We start from the raw sequence: 15,175 nt of genomic DNA on the forward strand, positions 1-15,175 counted from the left end.
GATATATGGCCGAAGATAATGTAGTAATTTATACTCACAAGGGTGGGTTGCACTCCTGCAACCACCACAGAGCCTATGGGAAAATTACCGTTCCTGCTCGGTAGTCCAGGTCTGCTGTGCAGGTACTGGTCAGTTGCTCTACTTGGGTTATTGTGACACAGGGTGTCCAATACTCAACTCCCGAAGGGTAGAACTACTGATAAAACAAACTATTGGAGGCGGCCAAAAATATATTCTAATCTCTAAATGGTACTGTATACGAGTAGGTAATTCTTACCTCCATAAAAGGACAAACCACATATAACAGTTTTAAGATGCACAATAAGACAATGCATTTTACGGGTGCTAGCCCGCTTTCTCAGGTCAATAACAAGTGCCTAAGTTTGCAGCAGTCATGGGTGTGGGCGCCCAAAGTATTACACCGTGACTGCTACACACTTAGGCACTTGTTATTGACCTGAGGAAGCGGGCTGGCACCCGTGAAACGTGTTGACACATTGTGCATCATTAAACCGTTATATTTACCTATGTGGTTTGTTCTTTTATGGAGGTAAGAATTATATACTTCTATAAAGTACCATTTAGAGACAAGACTATATCTTTGGACGTTTGTTTTAGCATCTGTGAGATAAGCTAAAGCTAAAAAACAGTTGCAATCTATGGAGGCCCCAACTCATAACTTAAAGGATTTCAAGGATCTCCTGTCTTGGTACCAGATACAGCAGCACTGCTTAGGGATAATATCTGATTCCTCGCTCTCTCATTTATTGATTCTTCTCTCTGATGTATTCTTTACATTCACTATCTAACCAGCTCCTGTGAGCTCCAGCTCCAAAACATATCTCGCATCCGTCCTTTTTTCACTCAGGACATTACTAGAATGTTGGTACATTTCTTTTAATATTTAGTTTGGACTACTGTAATATACTAATTTTGTGGACTACCAACTAAACGACTGACACTCCTCCAATCTGTATTGAACCTGGCTGCTCAACTCATTCATCTTTCTTCTCGCTCCTCCTCTGCTGCTCCTCTCTGTAAATCTCTTCATTGGCTGCCAATTAACCTGAGGACCCATTTCAAACCTTACCTCTAACCTACAAAGGTCTCCGCAATCTCTTTCCCCTGTACGTCTCCTCACTAGTTTCCACATACCACCCTAACTGCAATCTTCACTCTGAACACTCTTCTGTCCTTCTTTAGAATCTACCCCATCCCCCCCCCCCCCCCCCCCCTTCCCTCACGTTCATGGAGACAAGATTTTTCACCTGCCTCACTCCTTCTCCAAAATCCCCTTCCAAAACACAACCATCACTCTCTGGCCTTTGTAATCTTTAAATGAGCCCTTTAAAACTCTTTAATATCTACTACAGTATATGTGCCAGTTTCAAACTTTCAGGATCTTTGACTAATGCTGGGCATACACGGTTAGATTATTTTTCTTATCAATCGAGCCGCTGATGGCTCGATTGATAATTTCCAACATGTCCAATTGCCTGCCGGATTGATTCCCCGCTCGATACCCGCGGGCGGACAATAGCGCAAAACGAGCGGAAGATAAGGAAGCGCCCGGGGGGACGAGCGGGAATCGATCCAGGTGCACGCGGGGACGCGGTGGGAGTCGATCTGCCGGCTAATCGCGAAACGGTTCATGTATGCCCAGCATAAGACAAGAACAGTGCTCCCATTCACATAAACTGTGTGCTGAACACAGCTGTACCGAAACTAACTTTGTGCCAAAGCAGCAGCAGTATTCATTACAATATTGAGTGGTTTAGGCACAGACAGGGATTCTCAGGGCCAGAGTTCTGGTTTCTGGATTTCTCCTTTGGGCATGTATTTTAAGGCTTTATTTATTTTGGGGTTGAGGGAATGGAACTTTTTTGTGGGGATAAGGTTTGTATATCAAGTGAATGCTTACTTTAACACATCCACTTGCTACTATATACTCAATATTTTACAAGTAGGCTACCCTCTTTGTCTTTTTTGTTGTTTTTCAGTATTGCTCATAGGGCTATTTTTAGGCATAGACAAACTAGGCTGATATCTAGAGTGACACTTGCAGGAGAGGCCACCACATAGCAAGCTTTCTTACTTGCAAAGACCCAGCCACCCGCTAAATAGCGTAACTGTTTTCTATATTACGATAAATAACAATTATGCCCACATATATCAATAAATAACAATTGCACCCACATATATCGATAAATAACAATTGCGCCCATTTTTGGCCGCAGCTTTTTCAACTGCTCCTCTCCTGATACCCAAAAGTTGCTCCGTATCCGACTCCTCCACTCCGGCTCCACAGCCCTACTGGTGTATTCCGATGGTCTGCAGTTGGAATATCAGCAGTGATACAGTTTACAATTGATCACATGTTGAGGTGAAGTTGTGCTCCGCTTGTTTCTTGAGTCGTGCATGTTGCTGAGGGTGTGATCCTCTGCAGTTTCTGAAGCTGAAGAACTAGCTGTTGATGACTCACCTCGACGCAGCAGTTTGAGTCCAGGATAATGTCTCCCTTCTTGTCCTTTAAATCCTCACTGACGTAATAGGACATGACATTTGGTTTCAGGACAAACCAGCGTTCTGTCCAGTTTTTCCTCTTGTGGCCCTTTTTCCAAAAGTATCCCTGAAGAAACACAAGAATTGTTAATAAGATCAGATGCACCATCCTGGACATTACAGAATGAGAATCAGAAATATTTTATTTGCCAAGCACGACTGGGTCGTGCCTGAAATTGGATTTGCTACACACAATTGCTTAGAGAAGAGATAAGAAAGATATATAAAAAAGCATAAACAGGAGTACAAAAAGAAGACCACAGGGTACAATTTCAAACACAGTTTTACGCTAGATAGTCTATCGATCTGACAGCTGCAATTTTAGGGAGGTAAAAAGTGATGGGGGTGTGCACTCAAAGTGGGATGGCCTGGAAGGAGTTTAAGAGGTTGACAGAAGAGGGTAAAATAGAGTTTCTATACCTCGAAGTTCTGGTGGAGATGGCCTGAAACCTTCAGCCTGAAGGGAACCAACTGAAAAAGCAGTGACCAGGGTGTGAGGGGTCGCTGGCAATCCTCAGTGCTCTGGAGCGTAGTCTGGCGTTGAGGAAGAGGTCGACTGAGGGGAGAGGACTTCCAATCTAATGACTCTCTGAAGTTTGTATCTGTCTCTGGTGGAGGAGCAGGAGTACCAGACTAGGATGGATTCCATACTCCTTATTCTCCTTCAGGTTATATCAGTACTGCAGCACACATTGAGGCGAGAACATGGGCTAGCTAGGAGCCCTTTTTAATGCAAATGCTAAGAGTGGCAGTTATTTCTTAAAGGAGCTAAGATCAATGAGGCAAGCATTATTGCATAATTACAGCCTGCAACCTTATTTTAAGACATTTTAGCCACATTTATTTAGGACCAATATCAAGAAAAATTGTAAAAAATAAAATACATGTAAACAAGTACAAATAAGAAGTACGTTACTTCTCAAGTAAAATGAGCCATGTCTCCTATGTTGCTGTGACTTACAATACATAGTAGAAATCGACAGAATCGACAGGTTTTGGTCTAGCCCATCTCCTGAAAGGAGATTCTCAGGGTTTTGTTTAGTTTCAAAAGTACTTATTGAATGGTAGTTGCTCTCTCCAACTGCCAAAAAAGCAGCAAGCAGGGAGGCTGGCCAACATCATTGTATAAATCATTTTCAGGGAATGTCTTTATAAAGAATATAAGCCTTGGTGAGAATCCTCCATGAAGAGATAGACTAGTTCAAAACCTGTCAGTTCTGTCAGATTTCTACTACCAACTGTAAGTGACCACAAAATGGGAGAAAAGTAATTTATGGCTCATTTTACTCTAGAAGAAACATACTTCTTATTTGTATATGTTTACATGTATTTAAAATTTTTCATTTTTTTGTGATAGTGGTCCTTTAAGTATGAGTACACTAACACTTTAAGAATTAAGCAGCAGTGCTAGAGCAAACCTGTTCTGTAAAATGCACCATTGCTCCTATTCACCTTTTTGCTGGGCAGCAAATGTAATACAGTAATGAGCTGTAGTTAAATCGATTGACCAGCAGAGGTCACCAAAGTCCCAAAAAAGTAACCAGGTTGTTAGAAATAAATACATTTACTTAGATGTTCCATTTTTTAAAATAAGATTTTGCAATTAGCAGCCGAAATAATACAGTACTATACAAAAGTAATGAGCAAACAGACTTCCTGTTTTTCTAGTTGATTTCCTGCACGCACTGAATCCCACAGTCCTTTGCACTGGTTAGCTAAGGGCACAGAGGCCAACTCAAACTTTGCCTAACAACTGTCCTTAGTAACATACTTTTTCCCAAAAATACATATTTTCTGCACAATCCCGAATTACGTGGCCACACAAATTATTAGGTAGTCAGTAGTGGAATAAGCTAGAAAAAAATAAATAAAAGGAGAATGGCTAGACAGAGCAGGGTGAGATGTCTTTTGGTTCTTACGCTACTTACCGTTTACAAAGTGGCCTAGCCACAAACCTCTGGGCCCTGATGCGAAATTTGGACCTGGGCCCCCTCCCCAGTTAACAATATTATTAAGAACTGAAGTGATAAGAAAATGGAGGATGCACTATTTATTTCCTTTTAAACAATATCAGTTGCCTGGCAGCCGTGCTGATGTATTTGGCTGCAGTATCACAACAGAAACAAGCATGCAGATCTTGTTTGATCTGACACTTATGTCAGAAACACCTGATCTGCTGCATGCTTGTTCAGTGTCTATGATCTTTAATCCTTAAAAGGAAGATGTGAGGTGACAAAAAAAAAAATAAGATCTACTTAGCGTCCTCCAGCCCCTGGCAGCCGATGTGTCACTTGCCACATATCCGCTCTCAGCCGGTGGCCCAGGGTCCCCTCCCCTGCGTTGCCCAGGGTCCCCTCTGCTGCGTTGCCCGGGGTCCTCGTCAGGTCGGCATCTTCTGTGCCTGCGCAAGCGCTCGGTCTGGCCGCTTGCGATCGTTCTCACGTGGCTTCTGCGCAGGCGGAGCTGTGTCGAGGGACACATAGGATAAGTTCTACTTACATTGGGCTTCCTCCAGCCCCTAGCAGCCTATGTGTCCTTGGCCACAGCTCCGCTCTCAGCCGATGGCCCAGGGTCCCCTCCGCTGCGTTACCCGGGGTCCCTACCTGGTGATGTCAGCATCTTCTGCGCCAGCACATGGCCACGCTCACGTGGTCTGGAGCGTTCTGCGCAGAATGATCCGATCCACATGAGCACGATCGCGAGCGGGCCGACCGCTGGCTCAACGCAGGCACAGAATATACCGACCTGGCAAGGTAGGTTTCCCGGGCAATGCAGCAGAAAGGACCCTGGGCCATCGGCTGAGAGCGGAGCTTTGGCCAGGGACACATAGGCTGCCAGGGGCTGGAGGAAGCCCCAGGTAAGTAGATCTTTTTTCACCTTTCGCCTTCCCTTTAAGGTGACTGCGGCATACAGCAGGCCTAGTAATGAAAAGATATCCATAGACGAAATAGCCAATATAATATAGACCATATACTATATGAAAGGTGTGTCATTTTGAGAGCAAAATATCTTGCAATACAAGAGCTGGATTTGCATCACGTCTGCAGAAAAAAAAATGGATTCAATACTACATAGCATCGCTTTTGGCTGGAGTTTGTTGGCTGGATTCAGGCCACCAGGCCCCTATCATCAGATTTGCTATGCAATGTCTGTGGTCTACACATTGTGATGACTGTAGACTCTTGCCACGTTGACCTTCTGCAGAATAAAGTATAATGTCTGTGACCTCTGCAGTCATTAGTTGTTGTGGTAATAGAGAAAACCACCATTGTGTCCCTCCCCCTTCTGAGCTGCAGGGCAGCCCTGTCACGCTATATGCATTGCATAATGTGACCACTTTACAGCTTGTCAGATGTAGGAAGAAAAATTGTGGAGCAGTGTGTGTGTTAAAGTGTAAATGCCGGGCATAAAATCAATTCTTTATTTTAATATGGTAAACAAGTAATAAGGATGTTTACCAGGCAATCCAAAAGTTAAAATCACTATTACTTTTCTTGTTGATAAATGATCATTCCCCAGCTTACTTGACTCTTATTTGGTACACACAAAGTTTGGGACATAAAAAGGAAGTTGCAGTGCATGCTGGGTTGTCCTTTATTGCGTCTCTATTTCCCCTCAGACTTAACTAATGCAGCCTGATTGGCTGAAGCCTTTTTCCCCTCCTACACCTCTGTTCCTCTCTGATTGGCCAATATTTCTCATGCTGAGACAATGCACTATAGTGAAGAGCGGGCAAATCAGGCAGAGGAGCCTAAGGGAGGAAATGACACCAGGATTGGCTTCAAAATAGCCACAGTTAAAATGGGAAAAGCTAAGAAGGATTTTCTCTTTTTTTACTGTAGAAAAATCACTAAAATCAAAATGTGGAGGGCGCAATACATATGTTATGTAAGTAGAGCAAGTATTTATCTACTTATATACTGTATGTGGTTTTTTTTTTTATGAGATAGTATGGTTGACAGCTCCTCTTTAAAGAGACTCTGAAGCGAGAATAAATCTCGCTTCAGATCTCATAGTTAGCAGGGGCATGTGTGCCCCTGCTAAAACGTCGCTATCCCGCGGCTAAACGGGGGTCCCTTCACCCCCAAACCCACCCCCGCAAGACTTGGTCGCAAAGTTGGTCGTGAAAAATCTCTTCCTGGAGGCAGGGCTAACGGGTGCAGCCCTGCCTCTAGTCGCGTCTATCAGACGCGCATCGCCGCCTCTCCCCCGCCCCTCTCAGTGAAGGAAGACTGAGAGGGGCGGGGGAGAGGCGGAGATACGCGTCTGACAGACGCGCGTGGGGCAGGGCTGCGGCGGTTAGCCCTGCCCCAATGCGGAAGCGCTCCCCCGCTGTACGGAGGGGATTTGGGGGTGAAGGGACCCCCGTTAAGCCGCGGGATAGCGGCGTTTTAGCAGGGGCACACATGCCCCTGCTATCTATGAGGTCTGAAGCGAGATTTATTCTCGCTTCAGACTCTCTTTAAGGTGGCGATACATTAATCGATTGCCACCCGATGTGCCCAAATGGCATGGCGAGACTTCAAGCAATCGCAAAACTGTGCTTGGGAGTTGTGGGAGTTGCCAGAGATCTTAAAGATCCAATCCGCCGTGATGGTCGTTATCACCGTGCAACACTAAGTGACAGTCGTGTGATCCTGTACCAACGTCACGAGATTGCGGAAACAACCACTTGTCGCTCAAAAAATTGCCAGCCGTCTGGAAAATTGCGAGGTGGGTACGGGCCTTAATAGATTTTTAATAAATGCAAGGGGGTGGAAAATCGCATCGCAACGATCTCCATAGGTGTAAAACCGGCCTGAAAATAACTGATAACCTTTCTAACAGGAAGTAAAAGCTGACAGCCTTCATATTCTCCTCACTCTTGAGTTTCTCTGTAATACATTGTTCTTACCTGCTTTAAGATATCCAGCACAAGCTCATTGAAGACCTCATTGATTGCCATGGACACGGTAGTGAGGTCGGTGCCTTTGCTGAACTGACCACTGCCAATCAGGTCAATGAGTTCCCAGACGGAGAGTCCGCTCGGTTTATCGTGGAGACCGATTTTATAATCCTCAAAGAGGGCCTGCTGCCAGCCACTGCCCATTGCTTCCGCCAGCTTCTTCAGCAGATACTCGATCTGAAAACCAACATATAAATCATTAACGTTTTATGTGGTTTTATAATAACAAAAACATATATGTCACAGGGCCCCTAGTGGCACAATGCCTTCCAATCAGTTTCAGCACACAGACCATGCAATCTGTGGTCGCAATTGGTGTGCAGAAACCGCTGGGAGTTTGGCAGCAGACTGGCTAGAAGGGAGCTTGTGAGTTATGGTAATATAAATTACACACTATTTCAGGGTATAACTGCCACCACCTCTGTTACCATGGGAAAGAGGAACCCACTGACTGACTGACTCTAGACCTGCAAATAGAAAATGGTTAGACACACTCTATTTTATCTAGCTATCAACAATAGTAGCGACTCTTTAGAAGCCAGGGCTTAGTTTGTGCGGCTGAATAGCAGGGTAGCTGAACAAATAAATGACGTTAGCGTCGTTTATAAAAAATGCAACATAAATAATTAATATATACAGAAAATCATTAAAATCAACAATTATAGAAACATTAGCAGCCAGTATAAAAATAAAACTGGAGAAAATACCTAAGTTCGTGGAAATATGTCCTTTCTGGGAAAACTCGTAAAATTTCAGAATCATGAGCAAAGTTCAGACAAGATGGCAGACATATGGTCCTCTGGCTAGCAGCATGCTCTCGTGAAGATGGGATTTGGAGGACTGAGGTCTGCCTGCGGCAATGTGCTTTTGATGAAGCTGGTTTGGGGTGTGGCAACGCCTGCCCCCTCTGAATTACAAACCAATCAGGTTTAGGTTTAAACTTATAAAACGCTGTAATTCAAAACCGATAAATGCCACATTTGCGCTGATAACAGATTAACCACTTCACAACTGAGGGGTTTTACCCCTGAAACACCAGAGCAATATTTACCTTTCAGCGCTCCTTCCATTCATTTGTCTATAACTTTATTCTTATTATCGCAATGAAATGAACTATATCTTGTTTTTTTTCGCCACCAATTAGGCTTTGTTTAGGTGGGACATTATGCCAAGAATTATTTTATTCTAAATGTGTTTTAATGGGAAAATAGGGAAAAATGTGGGAAAAAAATCATTATGTTTCAGTTTTCAGCCATTATAGTTTTTAAATAATGCATGCTACTGTAATTAAAACCCATGAAATGTATTTGCCCATTAGTCCCGGTTATAAAACCGTTTAAAATATGTCCCTATCACAATGTTTGGCGCCAATATTTTATTTGGAAATAAAGGTGTCTTTTTTCAGTTCTGCATCCATCCCTAATTACAAGCCCATAGTTTATAAAGTAACAGTGTTATACCCTCTTGACATAAATATTTAAAAAGTTCATTCCCTAAGGTAACTATTTATGTTTTCTTTTTATTGTAATTTTTTTTTTAATTACAAAAAAAAAAATTGGGGAGTGTGGGAGGTAATGAGTTAATTTATTGTGTAAAACTAATGTATGTGTATATGAAAAATGCTTTAGGGTGTAGTTTTACTATTTGGCCACAAGATGGGCACAGTGATTTTTTGTTCATGCGACCTGCAAGCGTCCGGAAGTACGCTTACAGGAAGCACAATGAGGCTGGGAAAATCACAATGATTGCGCTGCTTCTCATAGAAGCAGCTGATCATTGCGGGGGCTTAGATCAACGAACGGGAATGGTTTTTCCCATTCATTGATCTCCGTGCGAGCGGGTGGCAGCGTGCACGAGAGGCGGGATTGCGCGCATGAGTGAGCAGGAGCACGGACAGCGGCGGTAGCGCGAGAGGTGCGGATATCTCCGTCCCTGGGGGTAAAAGGATGGAAAAAGGGACAGAGATATCCGCACCAGTGGGGGTAAAGTGGTTAATATTCCTCAGATTATGTCAATTCCTATGACATCAGCCTTGATTAGGGTAGAGGGTCCAGTTCCTGAGAAGTTTAATAACTTGGTTGTAGAGTACCCCTTGCCCCTCAAAACTGGTATCAAAAGATTCAGCAAGACACCACAAACCCAATGATACAACTCTCATAATTATCCTACATACTATTTTCAGTAAAGAGGCAAAAAACCATATACAGCATTCAGTTACTCTCTGCTTCTGACGGAGTCAGACAGTCTGGCCTCATGCTGAGCTTATCCTGTCTCTTCAAAAAGAAGTGACATTTGCCATTAAGAGGGCTGATTGCTGTAGAGCTTTCACACCTCAGCGTTACTGGCCAGGAAGGGACTCCTTTGATCCAGGTAATTATCCACACAGGCCTTATCAGAAAGCATAATTGGTTCTCATGAAAATAACTCTGCTAACACCTATGAAGACAACAGAAACCCCCAGGCTTGACTGCCTGGTATCCACAAACATCAGATTCGGATCTGGCACATCAACAGCAATCGGTGCAGCAATCCAATTGCGATTGCATTCTCTTTCTCACGGCTCTTCTGTGACACCTCCCCCCAAGGATAACGGCTTCAGCCAGGCATCCGCAAGATGTGTGGCGTTGCCACTAATCAGGCTGACAGGTCTCGAGCTGCCGGTACGGCGGGATAACCCATTGGTGTCTGTGGCTCGGTTCACCTGGACAGGTAGCGATGTCCGCTACCCTCAGGTTTTACCCGACATGGACCTTTCTGGACAGGGCGTTTCTGCCACCGCGTTCGGATGTGGTGTCTGCCAGGACTGCTTACAACGGACAGTGGGTCAGGTAGGTCAACAGCCAACCCACGCAAGGGGTCCTTGCTAAGTGGCTGTGGACCTAAGGGAACCCCGCGGGAATCGCTGGACCTTCCCAGCTCCTGACAGACGGCACATGCCTTGCAGTATTTTGCTACATCCATGTTCATCCTGGGCCAATAAAACGGTTTTCGAATACAGGCAAGTGTCTTGCGGACCCCCAAGTGCCTGGCCAGAGGGCCGTCATGTGTGGAGTGCAGCACATGCCCCCTGAATTCACTCGGTACCACAAGCCACTTGGTATTCGCATGAGAGTTACCTGTAGTGGGCTGCACAGCCTCGCTGTACAGTCTTCCACCTTTCCAATATACCTTGAAAGCGGCCCCGTCTGCGAGAGGCTCAGAGGCTTGCTGCCTGAGCGCCTCCAGGCTTGGGTCACTTTGTAGGGCTGCTGTGAATGCAGCACTGTCAGTTTCAGCCAGCTGGCTCATGTCACATGAAGTCAGCGGTTGAAAGTTCTCCCTTCTGGGGTCAGCACTGAACGAAGAGTCCGGCACTGAGCCCACAACCCTTGCAGCACTTTCAGTTTCAGCCAGCTGGCTCATGTCACATGAGGTCAGCGGATGAAAGTTCTCATCGCTGGGGTAAGTACTGAACGAGGAGTTCGGCACTGAGCCCACAACCGTTGCAGCACCCTGGGTGACTGCTAGTACAGGCACAGTATTAGCAATAATTGACATTCTTCACATCATTGACCCATGCATTAATGACAGTGACAGGTACAGTAAAATTTTCATCACAGACAGTTTGTACATTAAACACAGGTACCTTTGACTCAGGTACTATTGAACCTGGTACCCTTGAATTGGGCACATTCAACCCACCTCCCCCTGGTGCTTCCCCCAGTGTGTAAAGTACCTGGTGGTGGGCGGAGAGTCCGTCTCCTTCCGTGAACGTCGAGGCGGTTGCAGCAGGTTAATAATAGGACACAAGCTTGCCCAAATCAGTCCCCAACAACACAGGGACCGGGAGATCATCCACAACCCCAACAACCCTTTCTTGAACCCCCACCCCCCAGCCAAGCTTCACTCTCGCTTGGGCTATGTGTAAAAGGGTGCCCTTGACTCCAGTAAGGGCAAGGGATCGGTTGGAGCTCATGCTCTCCTTTGGAACAAGGTGTGAGTGAACTAACGTGATGTCTACGCCGGTGTTTCGGAATCCGGTGACAATCTTTTCGTTCACTCTAACAGGCTGCTGCTGGTCGGTTCGGTCCGGTTTGTGATATCCACAAACATCAGATTTGGATCTGGCACGTCAACGGCAATCGTTGCAGCAAACCGATTGCAATTGCGTTTTCTTTCTCACGGCTCTTCCGTGACAACAGTGATTACGGCGGGGTTTTTTAGGTTCATGGAGGGCCGAAGTCTAAGGTGCCAGGACATCCGTGCCTATAGGCTCCTGTGATGTAAATCTGGGCCTGTATATACTTATATTTCAATTCATGTAGCATTGTGTTGATATTATCGATGGATGATCGTTCACTGTTTGACATATATATATATATATATATATATATATATATATATATATATATATATATATATATATCCTGATCAATATAGTTTGAGCAATAACTGACTGATGTGCTGTGTATACCATTTCCTCTTTTGAAATCCCTACTGAATTCCCAGGTCAATGGCACTTAAAGTTCCCCTCTACCATGAATACTCAGTTTGCAGTGTTTCTTGTATGAGTTTGTTCTTTTTATTAAAGTTGGCAGAAAATAAACACGAGACTATAGATTGTTAGCTGTAAAAACACCTTTTGGTTCCGTCGCAGGTCGCACACTCTATAAACCACGTCGGCCTGAGCTTTTCCAGCTAGCCCGATACATCCAACCGTTTACGGATCAAAAGCAGTTGAATCGTCGAACAGGCATGCTTGTTGCAGCACCAATTTTCATCCGATTCGATAACTATCGAATCAGATGGTCGATCGGCTACAAAATCACTAAATTTATGGCCACTTTTACAGGCAGAGGATCAGCAGGGCATCCTGGCAATGTGCCCTGGATTAGTATTAGAGGCAGAGGATCAGCAGGATAGCCAGGCAATTGGTATTGCTTAAAAGGAAATAAATATGTCAGCCTCCATATGTCTCTCACCTCAGATTCCCTTTAAAAGACAAATGAAGCAAGAGGCATATGGAGGCTGCTATATTTATTTCCTTTTAAGAAATGCTAGTTGCCTGGTTATCCTGCTGATCCTCTGCCTCTAATAATTTTAGCCATAGACACTGAACAAGCATGCGGCAGATCAGGTGTTTCTGACATTATTGTCAGATCTGACAACATTAGCTGCATGCTTGTTTCAGGTGCTATTTAGGCACTACAGCAGCCAACTAGATCAGTAGGACAGCCAGGCTACTGGTATTGTTGAAAAGGAAATAAATATGGCAGCCTTCATATTCTTCTCACTACAATGGTCTTTTAAGTAAAACCTTACAGGCAGGCTGATCTTATCACCCTCCATTCAAAACTAAATTTATAATTTTAAATGCAATGCTCTATAAATGACAACTGTAGTGAAAAGTATATAGAGGCGGCCATATTTACTTCCTTTTGAACAATGCCAGTTGCCTGGCAGTCCTGCTGGTCTATTCGGCTGCTTGTAGTGTTTGAATCACACCAGAAAGAAGCATGCAGCCACTCTTATCAGATCTGACAATAATGTCAGAAACATCTAATCTGCTGCATGCTTGTTCAGGGTCTATGGCTAAAAGCATTAGAGGCAGAGGATCTGCAGGACAGCCAGGCAACTGGTATTGCTTAAAAGGAAATAAATATGGCAGCCTCCATATCCCTCTCACTACAGTTGTCCTTTAAAAACCCAGAGTAGAACAGACACGTGACAAGCCTGAGTCTGTGCAGGGAGGTGAGGAGCTGAGATCAGTGCACAGTTTACAGAAGAGGTGACGAAATCTGAAAAAGGAAAAAAAAGTGCAGTTTCAGCATCTTTGTCGTTAGAGATTGTTTCCTGAAATGCTGCAAGTTCTGCAGACGGATCTCGTGATAAGGTCAACTCGTCCCTCCTGCCCTTCCTATACTGACAGCACACAATTCATCTGTTGTTACACATTCATAGGCTTGTTTGATTGTATGTATGATTATTGCCCCACACGAGACACATTTTCGGTCACCTCTATGCAGACTGCCAAATGTTTACCACTAGTACTTGTTACATCCACAACTGTAAGTAGGGGATAACTCCTGGTGGTTGAGCATCAAACTGCCAAGGTTCAGACATGAGAGGGACCAGGAGCCCGATGGTGTAGTATCCTCTATAATAATTTCCCCATGTCTCCTCTTGTCCCTGTTTTTGTGCTTTTGCGCTACTGCGCATGCGTAGCATGCAGGCGGCCGTTGGGACCGGAGGATGTCGAGGCCAGGCGGGCGGGTATGAGTGTGCGCGGGCATGCGTTGCTATTGGAGGGAGAGGCAGTTGGGAGGGGGGGCGGGGGGGGACAGAGTCTAGCGCCAGTTTTTAAACAGGCCTTAGGCCTAGTTGTTAACCTCCTTGCCGGTTATCCCGAGCTGAGCTCGGGGTAACCAGTCGCGGAGGATTCCTCAGGCCTTGGTGGGCTGATTTGCATAATTTTTTTTTGATACACGCAGCTAGCACTTTGCTAGCTGCGTTTATTATCTGATCGCGGCCGTTCGCGCCCCCCCCCCCCTGCAGACGCCTTGCGCAGCCTGGCCAATCACCACCAGGCTGCGCTATGGGGTGGATCGGGACTCCCTCTGACGTCATGACGTCGATGACGTCAGTCCGATCGTCGCCATGGCGACGGGGGAAGCCCATACAGGAAATCCCATTCAGAACTGGATTTCTTGTTGGGATTTTGCGCCGGCGGGGATCGGAGGGGTAGGTGGGATAGCGAAGGGAGGGGGGGGGAAGCATGTAGCTAGCGCTAGGCTAGCAACATGCTAAAAAAAAAAAATTAGAAAAAAACACCCTCCTGCGGCCATGCGCCGCACAGAATTAGAACGGCAGAAAGGTTAAGGAAATGGATACAAATAGAGTATTACAATATACTCACAAGTTAGGTTGCACTCCTGCAACCACCGACAGAGCCTACGAGAAATTAACCATTCCCGTTCGGTATTCCAGATACGCTAGGCAGGTGCTGCGTGGTCGCTCTCCTTAAACGATTGGACACTTAGTGTACTGCATAATACACTATCCTGAAAGGTTAACTATAAACTGACATTAAAAAAAAAACTTGTAGGAGGGGCCCAATGAATATCTTAACTTGAAATCATAGGTATAGGAATGTTAGATTCTTACCTCTATCAATGAACAAACCATATTGGTAGAAAGTAATTTTAATGAAATACAAAAATTACAATGCATTTCACGGGTATTGGCCCGCTTCCTCAGGTCAATACAAAGTGCCAAAGTCAGTAGCAGTTGCGAGTGTGGGCACCTGCCTATATGGTTTGTTCATTGATAGAGGTAAGAATCTAACATTCTTACTTCTGTGATTGAAAGTTTTTTTAACCTCCACAATGTCCATGCATGCTAGGCAGAGCAGGGTCATCCACCAGGCAACCTAGGCATGAGTAATATAAATATTACAAGGCCTCCAAGGTGTACGAAAACACTTTATTACAGATATAAACATCTAATAACGATCCTCCACAAATTTCAACAATGTCTGAAAAATTGCTTGTCCTCATAGCATCATTAAAAACATGTGACACAAGCAGATAGAAGTTACGCTGGCTACTAAAAACGTGCAACAAATTACATAGCAATGGTTGTTTATATCACTGACACAACTCTGGCCAAAGTAATAATATCAGCACAACA

At 44.8% G+C, this 15,175-nt stretch overlaps 1 protein-coding gene across 1 annotated transcript in view; it reads right to left on the minus strand.

Annotated features, from left to right (window-relative positions):
- The window catches only part of SWAP70 (switching B cell complex subunit SWAP70), a 124,654-nt gene that overhangs the window by 37,123 nt on the left and 72,356 nt on the right, over positions 1-15,175 (minus strand). The window contains exons 4-5 of the mRNA XM_068260998.1: positions 7,457-7,684; positions 2,483-2,629 (exon numbers count right to left, since the gene is read on the minus strand). Coding sequence (XP_068117099.1) covers positions 2,483-2,629; positions 7,457-7,684 — 375 coding nt within the window. The remainder of the gene's footprint in view (positions 1-2,482; positions 2,630-7,456; positions 7,685-15,175) is intronic.

Source organism: Hyperolius riggenbachi, chromosome 11, assembly GCF_040937935.1.
Source record: "Hyperolius riggenbachi isolate aHypRig1 chromosome 11, aHypRig1.pri, whole genome shotgun sequence".
Lineage (NCBI taxonomy): Eukaryota > Metazoa > Chordata > Amphibia > Anura > Hyperoliidae > Hyperolius > Hyperolius riggenbachi.